This window comes from Melopsittacus undulatus, chromosome 6 (genome assembly GCF_012275295.1).
Source record: "Melopsittacus undulatus isolate bMelUnd1 chromosome 6, bMelUnd1.mat.Z, whole genome shotgun sequence".
NCBI classification, from domain to species: Eukaryota; Metazoa; Chordata; class Aves; order Psittaciformes; family Psittaculidae; genus Melopsittacus; species Melopsittacus undulatus.
Window position 1 is genome coordinate 51,332,158 of NC_047532.1, and position 15,046 is coordinate 51,347,203.

At 39.5% G+C, this 15,046-nt stretch overlaps 1 protein-coding gene across 6 annotated transcripts in view; it reads left to right on the forward strand.

The window, feature by feature from the left end:
* The window catches only part of RABGAP1L (RAB GTPase activating protein 1 like), a 249,794-nt gene that overhangs the window by 177,128 nt on the left and 57,620 nt on the right, over window positions 1-15,046 (forward strand). Inside the window, exon 1 of one of the 6 annotated variants that reach the window (XM_005150186.4) lies at window positions 9,006-9,173. The exons of the other annotated variants lie outside the window; for them this stretch is intronic. Within the exon in view, the coding sequence (XP_005150243.1) occupies window positions 9,006-9,173 (168 nt within the window). Of the gene's footprint in view, window positions 1-9,005; window positions 9,174-15,046 lie in introns of those variants that run through there. 6 annotated transcript variants of the gene reach the window in all.

A 15,046-nucleotide genomic window follows, 5' to 3' on the forward strand; every position in this document is an offset into this window, starting at 1 on the left:
TGCTCCATCCCTGGAGGTGTTCAAGGCCAGGTTGGACAGAGCCTTGGGTGACGTGGTTTAGTTTGGGGTGTCTCTGCCCATGGCAGGGGGGTTGGAACTAGATGATCTTAAGGTCCTTTCCAACCCTAACTATTCTATGATTCTATTTCCCCACCTTAGAGGTGGATTTGTGTAAGAGCACACATTTTTAATAAAATTATGCTGTACTTCTGTATACATTTACATTTCACTTCTTAATGAACATACAGTGTTTCATTACACTGAAAACAACATTGTAGGGGTCTTTTTTCACTTTGAAGACATCTTTGGATAGACAACTGACCTTCCCTGTCTTGGATTTTGTCCGTCTCTTGACCTGCCACTTGCATCAACCCATAACTTTAAAATCAGATCTATAATTTTGTTCTGTGTAAAAGGCATAGCTCAAAAAGTTGTGCTCATGAGAAGAGGACTTATCCCAGGGTAGCCAGAGCAGTCATCCATTTTTTGTGCATCTTAGATCTTGCTTTTCATGGGTGAGTTATAGCTATTCCTTCAGGGAGCTGTGTGGCTTGCAGTGTAAATTGAAGTGACCAGTGTGACATCCCTTGTGATTATGCTTCCCTTTATCACCTGCTTCTGAAATTATCACTTGCCACAATTTAGCCTGGGGCATTAGAGTTTAAAAAGTAGCACAGTCTTTCAACAAACACAAAGAAAAAGCCCAAGCAGGTAATGAAATAAATTTTGTCAGTCATATGAAAGGAAGCGGCATGAGGAACAGTTGAGCAACCACATTCTTCTGTATCTTACTGAAATTTTGTATAATCTTACTGGCTAAGTTTCTGAGGAAGTCAGTAAAGCCTGGACAGGTGCTTATTTTAGGTAAAATAAAACTGGCATATTGTCCATGCAGATAATTAAAAAATGTGGACTGCCTTCCAGTTTGGCATGAAATTTACAATTATTGTAACTGAGAAGAATCACATGAAAAGTGCACTGAGTGTAACTGGGACAGCTATTTCATTCTCTCTCTGCTCTTCCGTGCATTTGCAATGGCTTGAGAAGCCTGAACTGATTTTTAAATCAGGACTGCTTTAAGCCATAGGTTCTTGAGGTGACATACAGGGTTCCTTTCCAGCCTAAACTGGTTTTGATTCTAGGTAATGTGGTTTAGTCTACTCTTAAGTGCATTAAATCTTCAGAAGGCTCTTTTCAGGATAAAACAGAGTGTCCATATTAGAATCTAAGACAAAATAGATGTCCTTTGTACCATTTTTTTATAGCTTCTTTATGTGGTTGATCTGAGGATAAGAGCTGAAGCTTCTGGTAGAGAAGAGGATCCTCACTCTTTGCTGCTAGAGATCAGAACCAGCTGTTCTGTTTTCAAGGTCTTCTCCATTAGGCAGTGGACTAGGAATTCAGTTTTAAAGAGGCTCTGAGATGTTTTTGTATTTCTGTTTCCTAAGTCGAGGACATCCTTTGACTGTAGGTTTTGCTGGGCTGAAGAATTCCTTCCTCAGACCTGCCCCCCCTACTCTAGAAACCAGTACTTTGTGACTTGTTGGAGATTATCTCTTAAAAAGAGAAATCTGTACCTGAAAATGTCCAGAATCATTCAACTTCCAAACTAATGTTTTTCCAGCCTTAATATAACCAGTTTTATATTCTTAAATGCCTGCATTTATCTGCATACTAAAAATCCATCCTGTCCTGACTAGTTACCTTCTTAGCTCATTTGATCTCCTCCTCACACTTAGAATTAAATTTCTATTAGGTGAGCGTTCACCATAAACTTTGCATTTTGGGGGAGGAGATGTGTTCTGTCTTTAAAGGAACAGAAGGCCAAAAGCAGAAAAGTAACATGAAATTTGTGGGACTTCATTTCTTCAGCAGTGTTGAAGCCTGATTTATGTGTTGCTGACACCTTTCCATTGTATTGTCTACTTTTAATTTCTAGATGTTGGGAAATGATGATGCTGTTTTAGTATATATCAGAACCTCTTTCATGGACACCCCCTTGTTGTAGGGAAAGAGCTTGCATGCCCTTGTGAGGTTGGGAGCTATGCTGGTGGTAGTGTATGCCTCCGATAGGGCCTCCCATGCCAGACAGGTCTCAACCAAAGGGTCAGACAAAGTGTGTCTATGGGCAGGATGGGCTCACTAGCCTTCAGGCAACCATCCTAGGAGAAGAACAACTCTAACTTCAAACCTGGGCAGATGGAGCTCATTTAGCCCTGTAAGGCCATCCATCTAAGAGAAGGATACTCTAACCAAACCTACGACCTGAGGACTTTGCCGTCACTGTCCAAGCTTGCTAGGCCTTGGCAGATAAACCTCAGGTGTAAAGGGTGGGGCCAGTTCCGTGCACACTGTGCCTCACCTAAAAACTCCACTGTGCAGGCCTGAAGGGTTTACCCACACTTGCAAAGCCCTGTTTGGGTGACAGGCGGGGGACGAAATGGCAGGTGATAAGGGGCACTGGAAGTCACAGACCCAACCCTGCATGCAAGCAGGTCAGAACATTGGTCGCTTCATAGCCCAGGGAGGTTGTGAATGCTCCATCCCTGGCAGTGTTCAAGGCCAGGTTGGATGAAGCCTTGGGTGACATGGTTTAGTGTGAGGTGTCCCTGCCCATGGCAAGGGGTTTGGAACAATGTGATATTAAGGTCCTTTCCAACCCTGACTATTCTATGATTCTATAGCGCCATTGTCTCCTTTGAGAACTCACACAGAATTAGTCTTGAGGAGAAAAGACAATGTAGAAAGAATCATGTCCTGCCTATACCACCCAAGGAGACCTTTCACTGTGCTTTTTGCAACCACATTTGCATATCCCACATTGGCCTTTTTAGTCATCGGCGTGCCTGTAGTAAGTGTGGGTAAGGCCCTTCCCAAATCTTCATTCACGAAGTCAAACCATGATGATGATGATGATGATATATCAGAACATATAGTTGTGATAGTTACTATTATTTTTTATTATGAATTATTATTTTTATAATTATTTAAACACATGTACATCTCATGTACCTAGCAAATTTTGTGATTTTGTGTGAGATTTTTTTCTTAAGTAGGTAATGGAAGTAAATAAAACCATAAAAATAATCATTCCAGATGAGACTTGTGAGCTTATCTGCCCCAGTCTCTTGTTGGCAACAACGAATACATAGGAAAAAAAATGTAAAAAAGGACAATACTTTTGTATTTTTTTTTCTGCAAGTTTGTGTCTTGGAGACTCTGAGAAAGAAGTGGTATCTCATATTTAGTAACTCTGTATGGATTATTATTCCATGAGTTTGTCTGGTGACACATGTAAACTAGTAGGCTCAGAGATTTTCTCAGCTTAATTATGTTTTGGTTTTGCTTTGAATCTGTCGTCTATGTGAGTTTCATGTGAAGTTCCTGGTTCCTGCGTTAGAAGGCATTTTGGACAGTACCTCTTCACTGTCTCCACACCACTCAAAATTTTCTAAGTCTATGTATCCCTCATCAACCATTTTCCAGGCTTAATAATCTTAGTCTATTTTTTGTCTTTTCATTTAGAAGCCTCTGATGATCTTTATTCCCTCTATAAATACTGTTCTGTGTTACCTCCTTTTTGAGATAGGAGGACCAGAGGAATGCATAATACCAAAGACGAAAATGCATAATGGACATACACTGTAGAATAATGCTATTCTCTGCTTAGATCTTTATTGCTTTCCTATTAATTCCTGCTGTTTTGTGTGTTTTGCTGACCTGTGCTGTGCACTGAGCCGATATTTTCATAGAACCACCCACAGTGACTCCAGGATTCACTCCTGAGTAGGAATTGTCAGCTCAGTTGTCATTTATATGTAAAATTGATATTGTTCTCCATGTGCATCAGTTTACATTTATCTACATTGACTTTCATTTACCGTACTATTGCCCAATCATTCAGCCTCTTACGGTCCTTCTGCAGTTCTTTACTGTAAGCCCCTCTCTTTAAAACCCTGAATAATTTAATAGCATTTGCAAATGGTGTCACTTCATGATTCACCCTCTTTTCCAAGCCATTTGAGAATAGGCCAGCCAGCACATTCCATCAGACAATTCCATCAGATTGCTGATGGAATCTACTATGGAAATTAATTGTTTTATCGTGTTCTCTCAAACAATTATAAAGATGCAAACTTTACTAAATCTAGATTACACGATTGTAATTAGACCTGAAGAATACAAAGGACTAAGTAATTTCTGATAAGGTAAGTGATGAAGTTCTTACTGGGAGCATGATTTAAGTCATGTGGATTTTTAGAGCTGTTCTTGTGCAGAATTTGTCTTATCCATTTACAGGAATTAACTTGAAAGAGAATATCCTTTTTTGTTCTTCGAGTTTTAGAGTCTGCTTAGCTTTACAAAGTCAGTAATTTTTGCTATTAAAATGTTAAAGGCAATCCAGTTACTTCCTCTTTTTTTTTTTTTTACAGTTGATGTAGATGTTATCATATATCAGCATTACCAATTAGCAGTTGATACATCAACTATGAAAATGTTTAGTTTATCTCAATATTGACCTTTCAGTACTGTGCCCCATTATGGTAAAAATTCAATATTCTTGTCAACAGCACAGGATAGGAGACAAGACCAGTCGTGGCTTTTCAGGAAGGACTGGGACAGAGGGAGGACACAGAGGGTTGAGCTGCGCTCACAGGGAGAATGTGGGCAGGCACAGGAAGCAGAACAAGAGAAAAATAATCTGTAGTGTTCACAAAGGGTTGTAATTTTAAAATTAAGCAGGTTGCCATTTTTTACAGGAAGTTGTCATGCCTTGTTAAACATCCAAGTAAGAATATCCATATCTGGGAACTGAACCACTATGAACACCCAAAACTACCATGTTTGTGTTCAAGCTTTGTGCACTTCTGACAAAACAGTAAAAATAGAAGCTGCAATGGTCATGATGGCACATACATTTTTCTGCATAGAAAACAGGACAAGAAGTACAGAGCTCTCACTTTGACCATCATAAAATCATAGATAGAAACCCTTCATTTTGCACAGAATCCTATGAGTTTTTCCAAAATATTTTCTCTGGTTTTATGTACAGATGTGTGCATATATGCATATATCGAATCATAGCATCGTAGGCCAGTTAGGGTTGGAAAGGACCTTAAGATCATGTGGTTCCAACCCCCCTGCCATGGGTAGGGACACCTCACACTAAACCACGTCACCCAAGGCTCTGTCCAACCTGGCCTTGAACACCTCCAGGGACGGAGCATTCACAATTTCCGTGGGCAACCCATTCCAGTACCTCACCACCCTAACAGTAAAGAACTTCCTCCTTATATCCAATCTAAACTTCTCCTGTTTAAGTTTTAACCCATTATATGCATTAATATGTGTGCATTAATGTTCTGTAGTGTTCCCTATGTTCTCCTCATTTGGGGTGTTTTAAAGTACAGAGATTTACAAAGGACTGCCCATCAACATCCTTGGTATCTTGCTGCAGAATTCAGAAAATACAGCTAATTTGAAGTCATATTCTGCATGGTTTTATTTGCTTAGAGAATATTTCACCGTTAGCCACTTGCCCCTGAGTTCAGTGGACTTCAGTTGTGTACGTATGAGCAAATCTAAACTGTTTCAGAGCCATGTGAGTAAGCAGATATTTCATGGCTGGAAAGGTCAGAAATAGAATATAACTGTATTTAAAAGACTAGATACTGTATGACATGGAAATCAAAGCACAAGAAATACCTGTTTATCCTGAGACGTTATACTTAGTGTGCATATTACTTTCTTATGGGCCTTGTTTAGTTTTTCAATTTACTTCAGTCAGGCTCTTCTGAAGAGTACAGGACAGTAATTGAATGGCAAGGATAAGAGAAGTGAAGCTTACATGTAGGAAAAATCCCATTTCCTGGTCAGACATAGATAAAGATAAGATACAGTGTTCAGTGAGGATGCAGAAGTGTTTAAGAATGGTAGGGAGTGTAAAGGAATTCCAACTGCAAATCTGAATGATGGTTCACTGTTACATTGTGAGAAAGGAGTTCCTGAAAAACCAGAGCTTTGGATTTCAGCTGATAAATAAAGGGGGTTTTGTCAAGCCTTGGGAATCTTTGTATTTTAGGGACCTTATTTTAAAACAAGTACTCCAGGCCTGATGTAAAAGTTATAATGATGGTAGTAGACCATATCTTTTAGAAAACTAATCCTGTAGTTGATTTTCCTCATTCCTAAAAGATTTGCACAATATATATAACCTGAATTTGTCTGGGTTTAGCCACTAACTGTTGGATCCTATTATAACTTTCTGGAATTGAAGACTTGATATAATAATCACTCAATTGCATTTTTCATAAACCCAGATTTTATCCAAAATGAACCAAACCTGAATTTCTACAAGGAGAGTTTGCTTTAGGTTAAAATCTGATTTATGCCAGGAAGAATTTGAGGCTTTTTGTACAGATGGTGCTCTGAATTGTCTGTCTTCATGCCTGTTTTGCCCACAAGTCAGTAGTGACTCTGCCCAGGATAATACATGCAGTGTAAGGCTCTTATTTCTTCCTTTTTAATGTTTTGAGTGAAGTTTTCCTTTTCAAGTGGAAGATAGAATCTAGTATTTCTAGAATACCATGTTTAACAGTGTGTGGTTTACTTAGGTGGAAACACTTTCAAAATTCAGAAAAAATACAAAAAGCTACTTCCTTTCCTTTAAGCCCTTTCACCCTACAAACGTAGTCTGGTAAGCTGATACTTTAACCTGTGGTGGACAACTGATTGTCATTGTGGTGTTTGCCTATATACAGAATAATGAACTAGATGATAAATTAGAATCTTAGCAATCGCATGCGTAGGGACTTTGGAAAGTATAGGAGAGTTCTCATCGCAATCTTCACTTTAACCTTAAATCAGAATGAAACGTGTTGTTTATGATTTCTCTTAAGAGAGTAATGGCTTCTCTTGAAAACGACCTCAGTAAATACCCCTGATCTCAGCTTAGAAAGAAATGCTGTAGCCTTCACCTCTTCAAAACCCTGCTCAGTGGTCTAGTCCATATGGAAGATTTTCCTCTGCAAAGTAATGTTTCACAACCTAAGATACTTAAATCAACTTTCGTAAGACCACCTGTATTAAAAGCTTATTTAATACTACACAAAATTTGCAGGTACTTTAGTTGACTTAAATCCCATATCACCAGAGGATAAATAGGTGGGTCCTCATTGTCATCATTTGTCATATTTGATCTGTGACTTCTGCTGGTTCTGCTTTAATTGCTTTCTCACCTGTTCTGTATGTCACCGTGATCCAGGGTGACCTGTTTGTATGGGGTACCTTTGGTAATAATGTCCTGCTCTTTAAAAAAAAATTCTCATCCAAGAAAACGTATTTGGAAGGAGCTCACTGTGGTGCTGTAGCAAAGTGAATGTGAGTAGTTCATGTTTTCTAATTTTCTCTGCTTTTTGTGGTACTTAACCTAGGCTTGTTCACTGTAACTTAGTATGATTTTCATGTTTTAACTACTCATGAATGTTTTCATTATTTCAGTTCAACAACACCATACTACAGATTTTCACTTGGCATTAGTATTTAAACCAAATACGGTTTTCTTGACATGTTAGACAAATGATGTTCAGATCTTAAATATGCATTTGCAGAAGTGTTTGCAGTCAATGTGTTTTAGATCCTAGAGCTCCTCACAGTATTTTAAATTACCACCTTTCTGTATGTCATATACGTATGGAATATTATTGTCTGCTCACTCTGATCAGAAATGCATATTGTTCTTTTGCATAGCCCATTTTATTATTAGACAATGGAAAAATGAAACAGCATAAAAACATGCTTTCTAAAATCCAGACCTATGAAATCAAGTCATACCTGCCAGATGGCAAAGGTACCTGGACTGTTCCCTGCATAGGAGTGATGTGAGGCAATTTAAGGTGTGACATCATAGCATTTTCCTTACCAAATGCAGTTAATTCCTAGCATTGATTCATATGCATGTGCTGACATCATTCCCTCTCTGCCCATCGTCTCCAGACTTAGAAATGACTCCCGAGAACACAGCACTGGAAATTATCATTATTTAAATTATTTAACTCAGTCCTGCAAAGGCTGTGCAGAGATGGGCTATGGCTTCTCAGAAGCTGCCTGCTGTTCTCTCCTCACCAGCAGTCCATCATGAAGTCCTTGCCCTTCTTCGTCATCTGGGAGAGATGAGGGTCTCCTGCCTTACCTGCCTGTCTCCAGGTTGCACTGAGTCTGTATTTGCATTATTCCAAAGCATATTGAATACAAGTAATGATATTGGCTGGCAAGCCAATTTCTCCCTAACCATTCTAATGGTTAGGGGATGCAGCTCATGTACTGTGAGCCTGGAATTCAACAGCAAAAAACCTCACAGCTGAATTGATCTAAGGTAGATAGGGAGGGGGAGCTCAGCTGTCCAGCCGCTTACTATTGGCTTCTTATTACGGCATTCTCCCCCGAGAGGCTGTCTGCATGCTCATTCATCCCCCTCCTCCTCCCAGCCCCCTCCTTGCCTACCCCTTCATTACTGATTCACAGCGAGAGGCAGCAGCGGCAGCCGCCACGCTTGTCACGAATCAGAGATTGCAATGAGCTCATCCTTTTCTCTTTGCAGCTTCAGAACTGCCCTGGCTTTATTGCTCTTATTGCTGCTGCTATCTGCTTGCTCACACATCTACAGACACTGAGCCCTGAAAGCTCTCTGTTGCCTTTCTGCTATCTGTGCTTCTCTGCACTCATTTGCTGCCATTTTCCTGCTTTTTAGGTACATTTTCAGATCCATGTTTTCTCTGGTTTGCTTTTCAAATCTACTTTGGACTCTGGCTGAGGCAGCACGGTGGATCATATTTTTCCTTGATTCTTAGCAGAGATGCTTTTTCTGAGAGACGGACAGGCATTGCTGTAGGCAGCCATCCAAACCCATTGCAAAGGTCTGAGGCTGGCTCTCCTCATCTTGCACTTTTTGAAATTGTGGTTCAAAGCCTGTTTTTCTCACTCTGGATACTTACTACTTGCTGCTCATGGAAGAAGGGGTACCTTGCAAAGCCCCAGCTGCCAAGCTCACCCCACCTGTCAAAAAGTCCCAGGACATGCATGACGAGAGAAGCAAGCTGGTGAATGAGTATGCATGTCGGGTGCTGGAACTTCTGGGAATGGGGCATCGCCTATTTGTGCCTCGGCTGCTTGCGGTGAGATCACATTTTCTTGAAATAAATTTGTTGTGAATTTGCCATCTTCCCCCCCAGACCTGCTTGCCCCCCGCCCAAGATTCTTGGCACTGAATAGTAGTAGCATGAAACGTCTCTTATTTTTAACACTCAGCTTGTCACAATCCATCTCCTAAGCACTGAGTCTTTTTTTATGTTAGCTGGGAAGGGCTCGACACTAGTCGTGCTGATGGGGGTCGGTGCCACTCCTTAACTAGCTTGCAGGGCTCACAACCAGGGCTGTGCTATGAAAAAATTCTTTCCTAAAGCCGTGAATGCTTTTGTTCTCAGTCCTGTAATGATTCCAGATAAGCAGCATGCCCAGTCTACTTCTAGATAGTGATGGAAAATGCATTAATGCTCAACATTTCAGATTTTACACTTGTGGCATCAAAGTCACAGTGATTTTAAACATTCCTAAAAATTCAAGCTATGATGATGTTTTATGGCTTTCTGCTGATTCTGTGATTTTGAAAAGGCAGTTGACAGCATTTAAAAAAGTTTAAAATACATGTGTAGAATTATCTGGGAAATAAATTGTTAAAGTTGTTTTTTATCCATCCCAGCAAATGATATCTGTTTGTGAAACAGCCTGAAAAATGTGTGGCATGATGCAGTGCAGAGAAGTACGCCTTTATAATTTCTATGGCTGTATAAAGCAGACTAAAACCCACAAAACAGTGGTGAATACAGAAGTCACTACCTAGTCCTAGCTGAGTCTGCTCTCGGGTATTGTAACTAAACCTGGCTGCAGTTTAGGAGTACACTTGGTTGATGGTCTTGTACGCCAGAATATCATTTTTATGTTATGCATGTGAGGACAGTTCTTTATATATCCCATCACATTTTCTGGTAGGATGATGCCTTTCTTTTATGTCCATGCCCTGTGCAGTCCTATATTGTAGTTATATACAGTGAGCTGTCTAGCATTTTCGTTGTGCTACTGGAGCATATCTCCACCTCCTGCAGTACGCTCAGATAAATGAATGTGTTCTGTGTATTATAATGTATTCAGTGTTAAAAAAAGGGTGGGTGTTTGAACCAGTGTGTCCCTGCACTGTGAGATGTTAAGTAAAAATAGAACAATCACAAACTCTTTGAGTGCTAGTAAGCTGCAGATTAATTTGGCTATCTCCAGTCACTTGTAGAATTGAGTTTAGCGGCTGATAATGCATGGTTAAATCTGTTGTACGTGTAAGCATTATTCCAGTTTACCTCCAAGTGTACGTAAATATTCTTCCATCCCATTCTGCTTGATGGTCTCTTGGGCAAGGACTGCCAAATCATTCTCAGTTGTTTTGTGATGAGCTCTAAGGAAATTAGAGACAAAACCACTAAGCTGTCTTTTTCACTTGACTTAATCGGGCTTTGTATCTGGCCCTCCAGATGGAGAATACCAGGAAACACAGTGTACTTTGTCACTCAGGCAGCTTACCTTTGCTGGATGATAGAATATTGCTTATTAAAAAAAAAAGGCGGGGGGGGGGGGGGTGGGGGTGGAGGAGGAACAGAGACAAAATAATGCTTGTGTTATTAGAGTCTTGAGTCTTGACTTGGGGAATCAGTGAGATTTCCTGTCAGGTTTTATTAGCTAAATATACCTCTTCTGCCATGCATTCTTTTGACATATACCCCCTCCATAGAGGAGGAGAGACTGTGTTTCTGTTAATTTTTTAACAATGAGGAATCTCTGAGGACCAAGGTTTTGTACTTTAATTGGAACTGAAGGTACTTCAGAACCTCAGTGTTTCATAAAATTAAGAGCTAGGGGGTTTTCTGTTTTGGTTTTTTTTTTTTGTTTTGTTTTGTTTTTTTCTTCCTACATGCATACACTTCTCCCTGTGCTGTGGTTTTGGGAATTAATGCCTAGGACAGGCAGAACATGTGCCTGTAGTGTTGTAGTGTTATGTGAAGAGTATGTTCTGTAACCTTTAGGCCAACCTTAGTCACATTACCTAATCACTGCATCAGCTAACTGTGTTGATGGGCAGGTGAAACAGCACTAAATCTATGTGGGTTTACCCACTTTGGGATGATTATAGGTGAATGAAGCTGGTAGTTTCTGTGTTTGCACTTATCCACATTTCATGAGTGTTTTATGTGTCAGAATGAATGCTACCTTTATAATTCTGGAGCTGCATATAAACACAGTGGTGAAATTTTGAGCAGAGGGATGCTACTGGGTGTACACAAGATCACTGCTGTATTTATGGATGCCAGCTCACTGCACAAAATCAAATCTGTATTTTCTTCATAACACTTTTGTACCAGTGTTTTACAGAGAGTACAGATCTTATTTAGAGTAAAATGCATTTGATAGTGTAGCTTTCACAGTAAAGAAATGGACATAAGCAATGCCAATAAACAGAGTTTTTTTGATGTATTTTACTAAGAGTGTGTGCCAATGTAGCTGTAGCAGCGTAGCTTTACCTATCAAACTTTCCTAGGCCTGGATCCCAAGTTTATCCACCCTCATGCTCCTTGGCAGGACAGAATGTCAACTTCATCTTCTTGGAGTCACTGAACAGATGTCACGTCTGTGGCTTGCATTTAAGGGCAGCACAGTGCAGAGTCGTGCAATGTGCAGCATTGCAGTCTTGTTGCTGCTAGCAGAAAAGGAACTATCGGGTTAGAAAAAATAGCTCACGTATCTTGATTTTACATTCTGTATCTTCTTAAAAGAAGTTAGAACCACACTGTGTGTGTTACAGATTAAATATTATGTTCTGAGAAATGAGTGTGAGGACACTAGTAAACATTTTTAATTTGCCAGTAGCAAATTAAGTAGTGGAGTAGAATATGGTCAGATTCTTTTCAACCTTGACCTTGGCCGTGTTCCTGACCACATTTATTAAAGTGTAAAACAGGCAGATTGTGCTCACTGACATTCTATAGGAATTCTAAATATACATACTGTATGTATAGAATTCCACAGAAATTGGTAAATTTTATCTGAGGAGGAAGAATTAATTTAAGTAAAGGTAGTGTGGTTGATCTGAAATTTCTTCTGCTGTATTAGTTCCCAGATGGGAATAGAAATTTTAGATTATATAGTCAGTAATAAATGAGTCTGCAGAATTAATGATTGAAGGCAGAGAAATTAAATTAAAGAAAAAAGCAAAGGCTTTGTCTTTTGTCTTAATCACATTTCCTAAGTATTTTGGGGAAAGCAGTAGCAACGTTATTTACTTTAAAAAAATAAAATAAATAAAATTTTGCTCCTGTTTTCTGGACATAAGCATTTTTTCAGAGCTTTACCTCTAGATCTGAAAGCTTTGCTGGTACTTGTGGGAAGGGACTTTCCCTTGGTTTCAACTCATCCATATAAGATAATTTTAAGAATACATTGAAATACTTAAGCAATGTGGGAAGGACATTTCAGGGCTTATTTAGTCAAACCCTAAAAGGCAAACGGAGACTTTTGGTCACAGGTCTCACTGAATTTCCTCTTTTTCCTGGTTTTAAAAATGTATTTTAACAAAAAATATGATTATTTGAAAACCACCTCTAGAATAATAAAAAATACCTTGAAGTCCCAGAGTGCAGAAAAACGCAATGCACCTGCCAAACTTTAATTATTGGTTCAAGAAGCTTACAGATGGTTTCGTGAAATAAGTTGTTGATGAGTTCCGCAAGCTGAGTGATGCAAACCAATGAATTTACAAATCTCTGCCTGTCAAACAGCTGCCAAACAGTTCCTGAGATGTCTTTATGATTTATTGATTAAAATCACAAAATGTCAAGAAATGTGATTCTCAGAATGCCAACATTGCTATTTTTTTACTTTTTTTTTTGTACTGCATAAGTCTCTATCTACATATATAGGTACACAATGGTTTTATGTTGCTTCCTATTGCTCTCAAACTGTTACTTAGATTTTTTATGGTTTTAGTACTGAAACTAATTTTTTGATCAATTATTTTAATGAAAGTGAAATATTCAGCAAAGTAGAGCAGAACAGTATAGGCTCTACCACTCATTTTCTCAAATTATACAGTATGATGGTTTTTATTTCCATGATTTATTCTTACGGAATTTCCATTGACTAAAGATCTTTCAGGATTGAGAACTCAAAATTCTCAGGCTACAATTTAATAAGAGTAGTTTGTTGGGGGCTAATAAAATATTATTATAACAGTGGTGCAAGCAGAAGCCTAGAAGAATTTCTTTACTGTTAGGGTGGTGAGATGCTGGAATGGGTTGCCCAGGGAGGTTGTGAATGCTCCATCCCTGGCAGTGTTCAAGACCAGGTTGGATGAAGCCTTGGGTGATATGGTTTAGTGTGGGGTGTCCCTGCCCATGGCTGGGGGGTTGGAACTAGATGATCTTGAGGTCCTTTCCAATCCTAACTATTCTATGATTCTATGATTTTCTGATGTACGTGCCTTTGTCGTTTTTGGTATTTATTTTTAAATGAAGTGCTATGGACATGAAGGGTGGGTGCATCTGCTTTTGTGAGGTTTGGCAGGTTAAAAAAAAGTTTTAAAACTTCTTATTTCTCCTCAGATTTCTAAAAAATTCCAAAGCTCTCAATGAATTATGTTAATTTAAGAAAAAGGAATTAAATACAAAATCAAAATGTCTAGTCAGAACCTCTAGGAAGAATACATGCTTCAAGTTAGGATAGCTCAGCTTCTACTGAAATGCTAAAACTTTGGGAAAAAGTGTGTTCGGTGTTTGTTTTGTGCTGGGAGCAACTGTCCAGACATCTTAATTGACAACACCCTCCCACACTATTGGAAGCATGTACCAGCCTGCCTGTATCGGAGCACTGCAGTTATCTGAGCACCTTCTGTGTAACACCAACAGCAGCAAAATGGATTTACAGATAGGCTGGTATTCCTTTACGCTTGGTGTCAGAGTTGTGTCTGGGGCCATGTTTCAGAGGAGGGTGGGAGAGGCTGCCATAGCATGAGGAAGAGGAGGGTACTGGAAATGCAGGAGAGCTTGTCTCACAAGAAGGCAAATTTACAGTGTAATAGGGAAATCTGCTTGAATTGTATAGTGATCACAGCTGTCAACATCTCTGAGTTGGAAGGAGAGAAATCGCTTTCGAGTAAGCTGGTTATCAAGCCATTTACTGCTTTTTGATCAGCATTATCCAGCTGAACTTTGCCCAGCAGCAGCTTGGTTGCCAGCACGGGTTTTGGCAGTGATGCTGTGTGCTGCTGGTGCTACATTCTGTTGCTGCCATGCTCTACGACTTGCAGATAATCCTAAATACAGCCCATTGTGCAGGTGAAACAGTGATCTAGTCTCAAGTTTGGCAAAAGCTTATCTAACCTCAGTAAAACTCAGGCAGGAGAAATAGGATTGAGGAAACAGGTGTGTTGGCCATAGCTGTATGAGTGTCTCTGATTCATTAGATACTAAACTGCACCAGCTTTCTGTCAACACTACATTGGTCTTTTCTGATTGAGTCTCAGACATATAGTCCTTCTGCCAAATTTTTGTGGACAGAATCAGATGTGATAGTTTGTAAAGCTGAGCATTTCTCATCAGCATCCTGAAGGCAAGCCTTTTTTGTGTCCCTGCAGTGATGACCCAGCAGCTTCCTTGGCTGCAAATGAAGGGAGGTTCAAATAGGTCTTGGAAGAACTCTAAAGATTTTGATGACAGAAAGTTGTCTATATTAAGAATGCTGCAGTCCTGGGGAAATGAATATGCTGAAGCTACTTTAGTTGTATTTGGAGTTTTCTTATGCTTTCCAATAGTGCCTGTTAGGGTACACAGTATTATAATCTCCAGAAATACACAAGTTGATTGGTAAACATGCACAGTGTAAATTTTATCCTTATGTACTCTTGAGGACATCAAAGGAGACACTGCTATGCCTGTTCCCAAAGTGAAAGGTT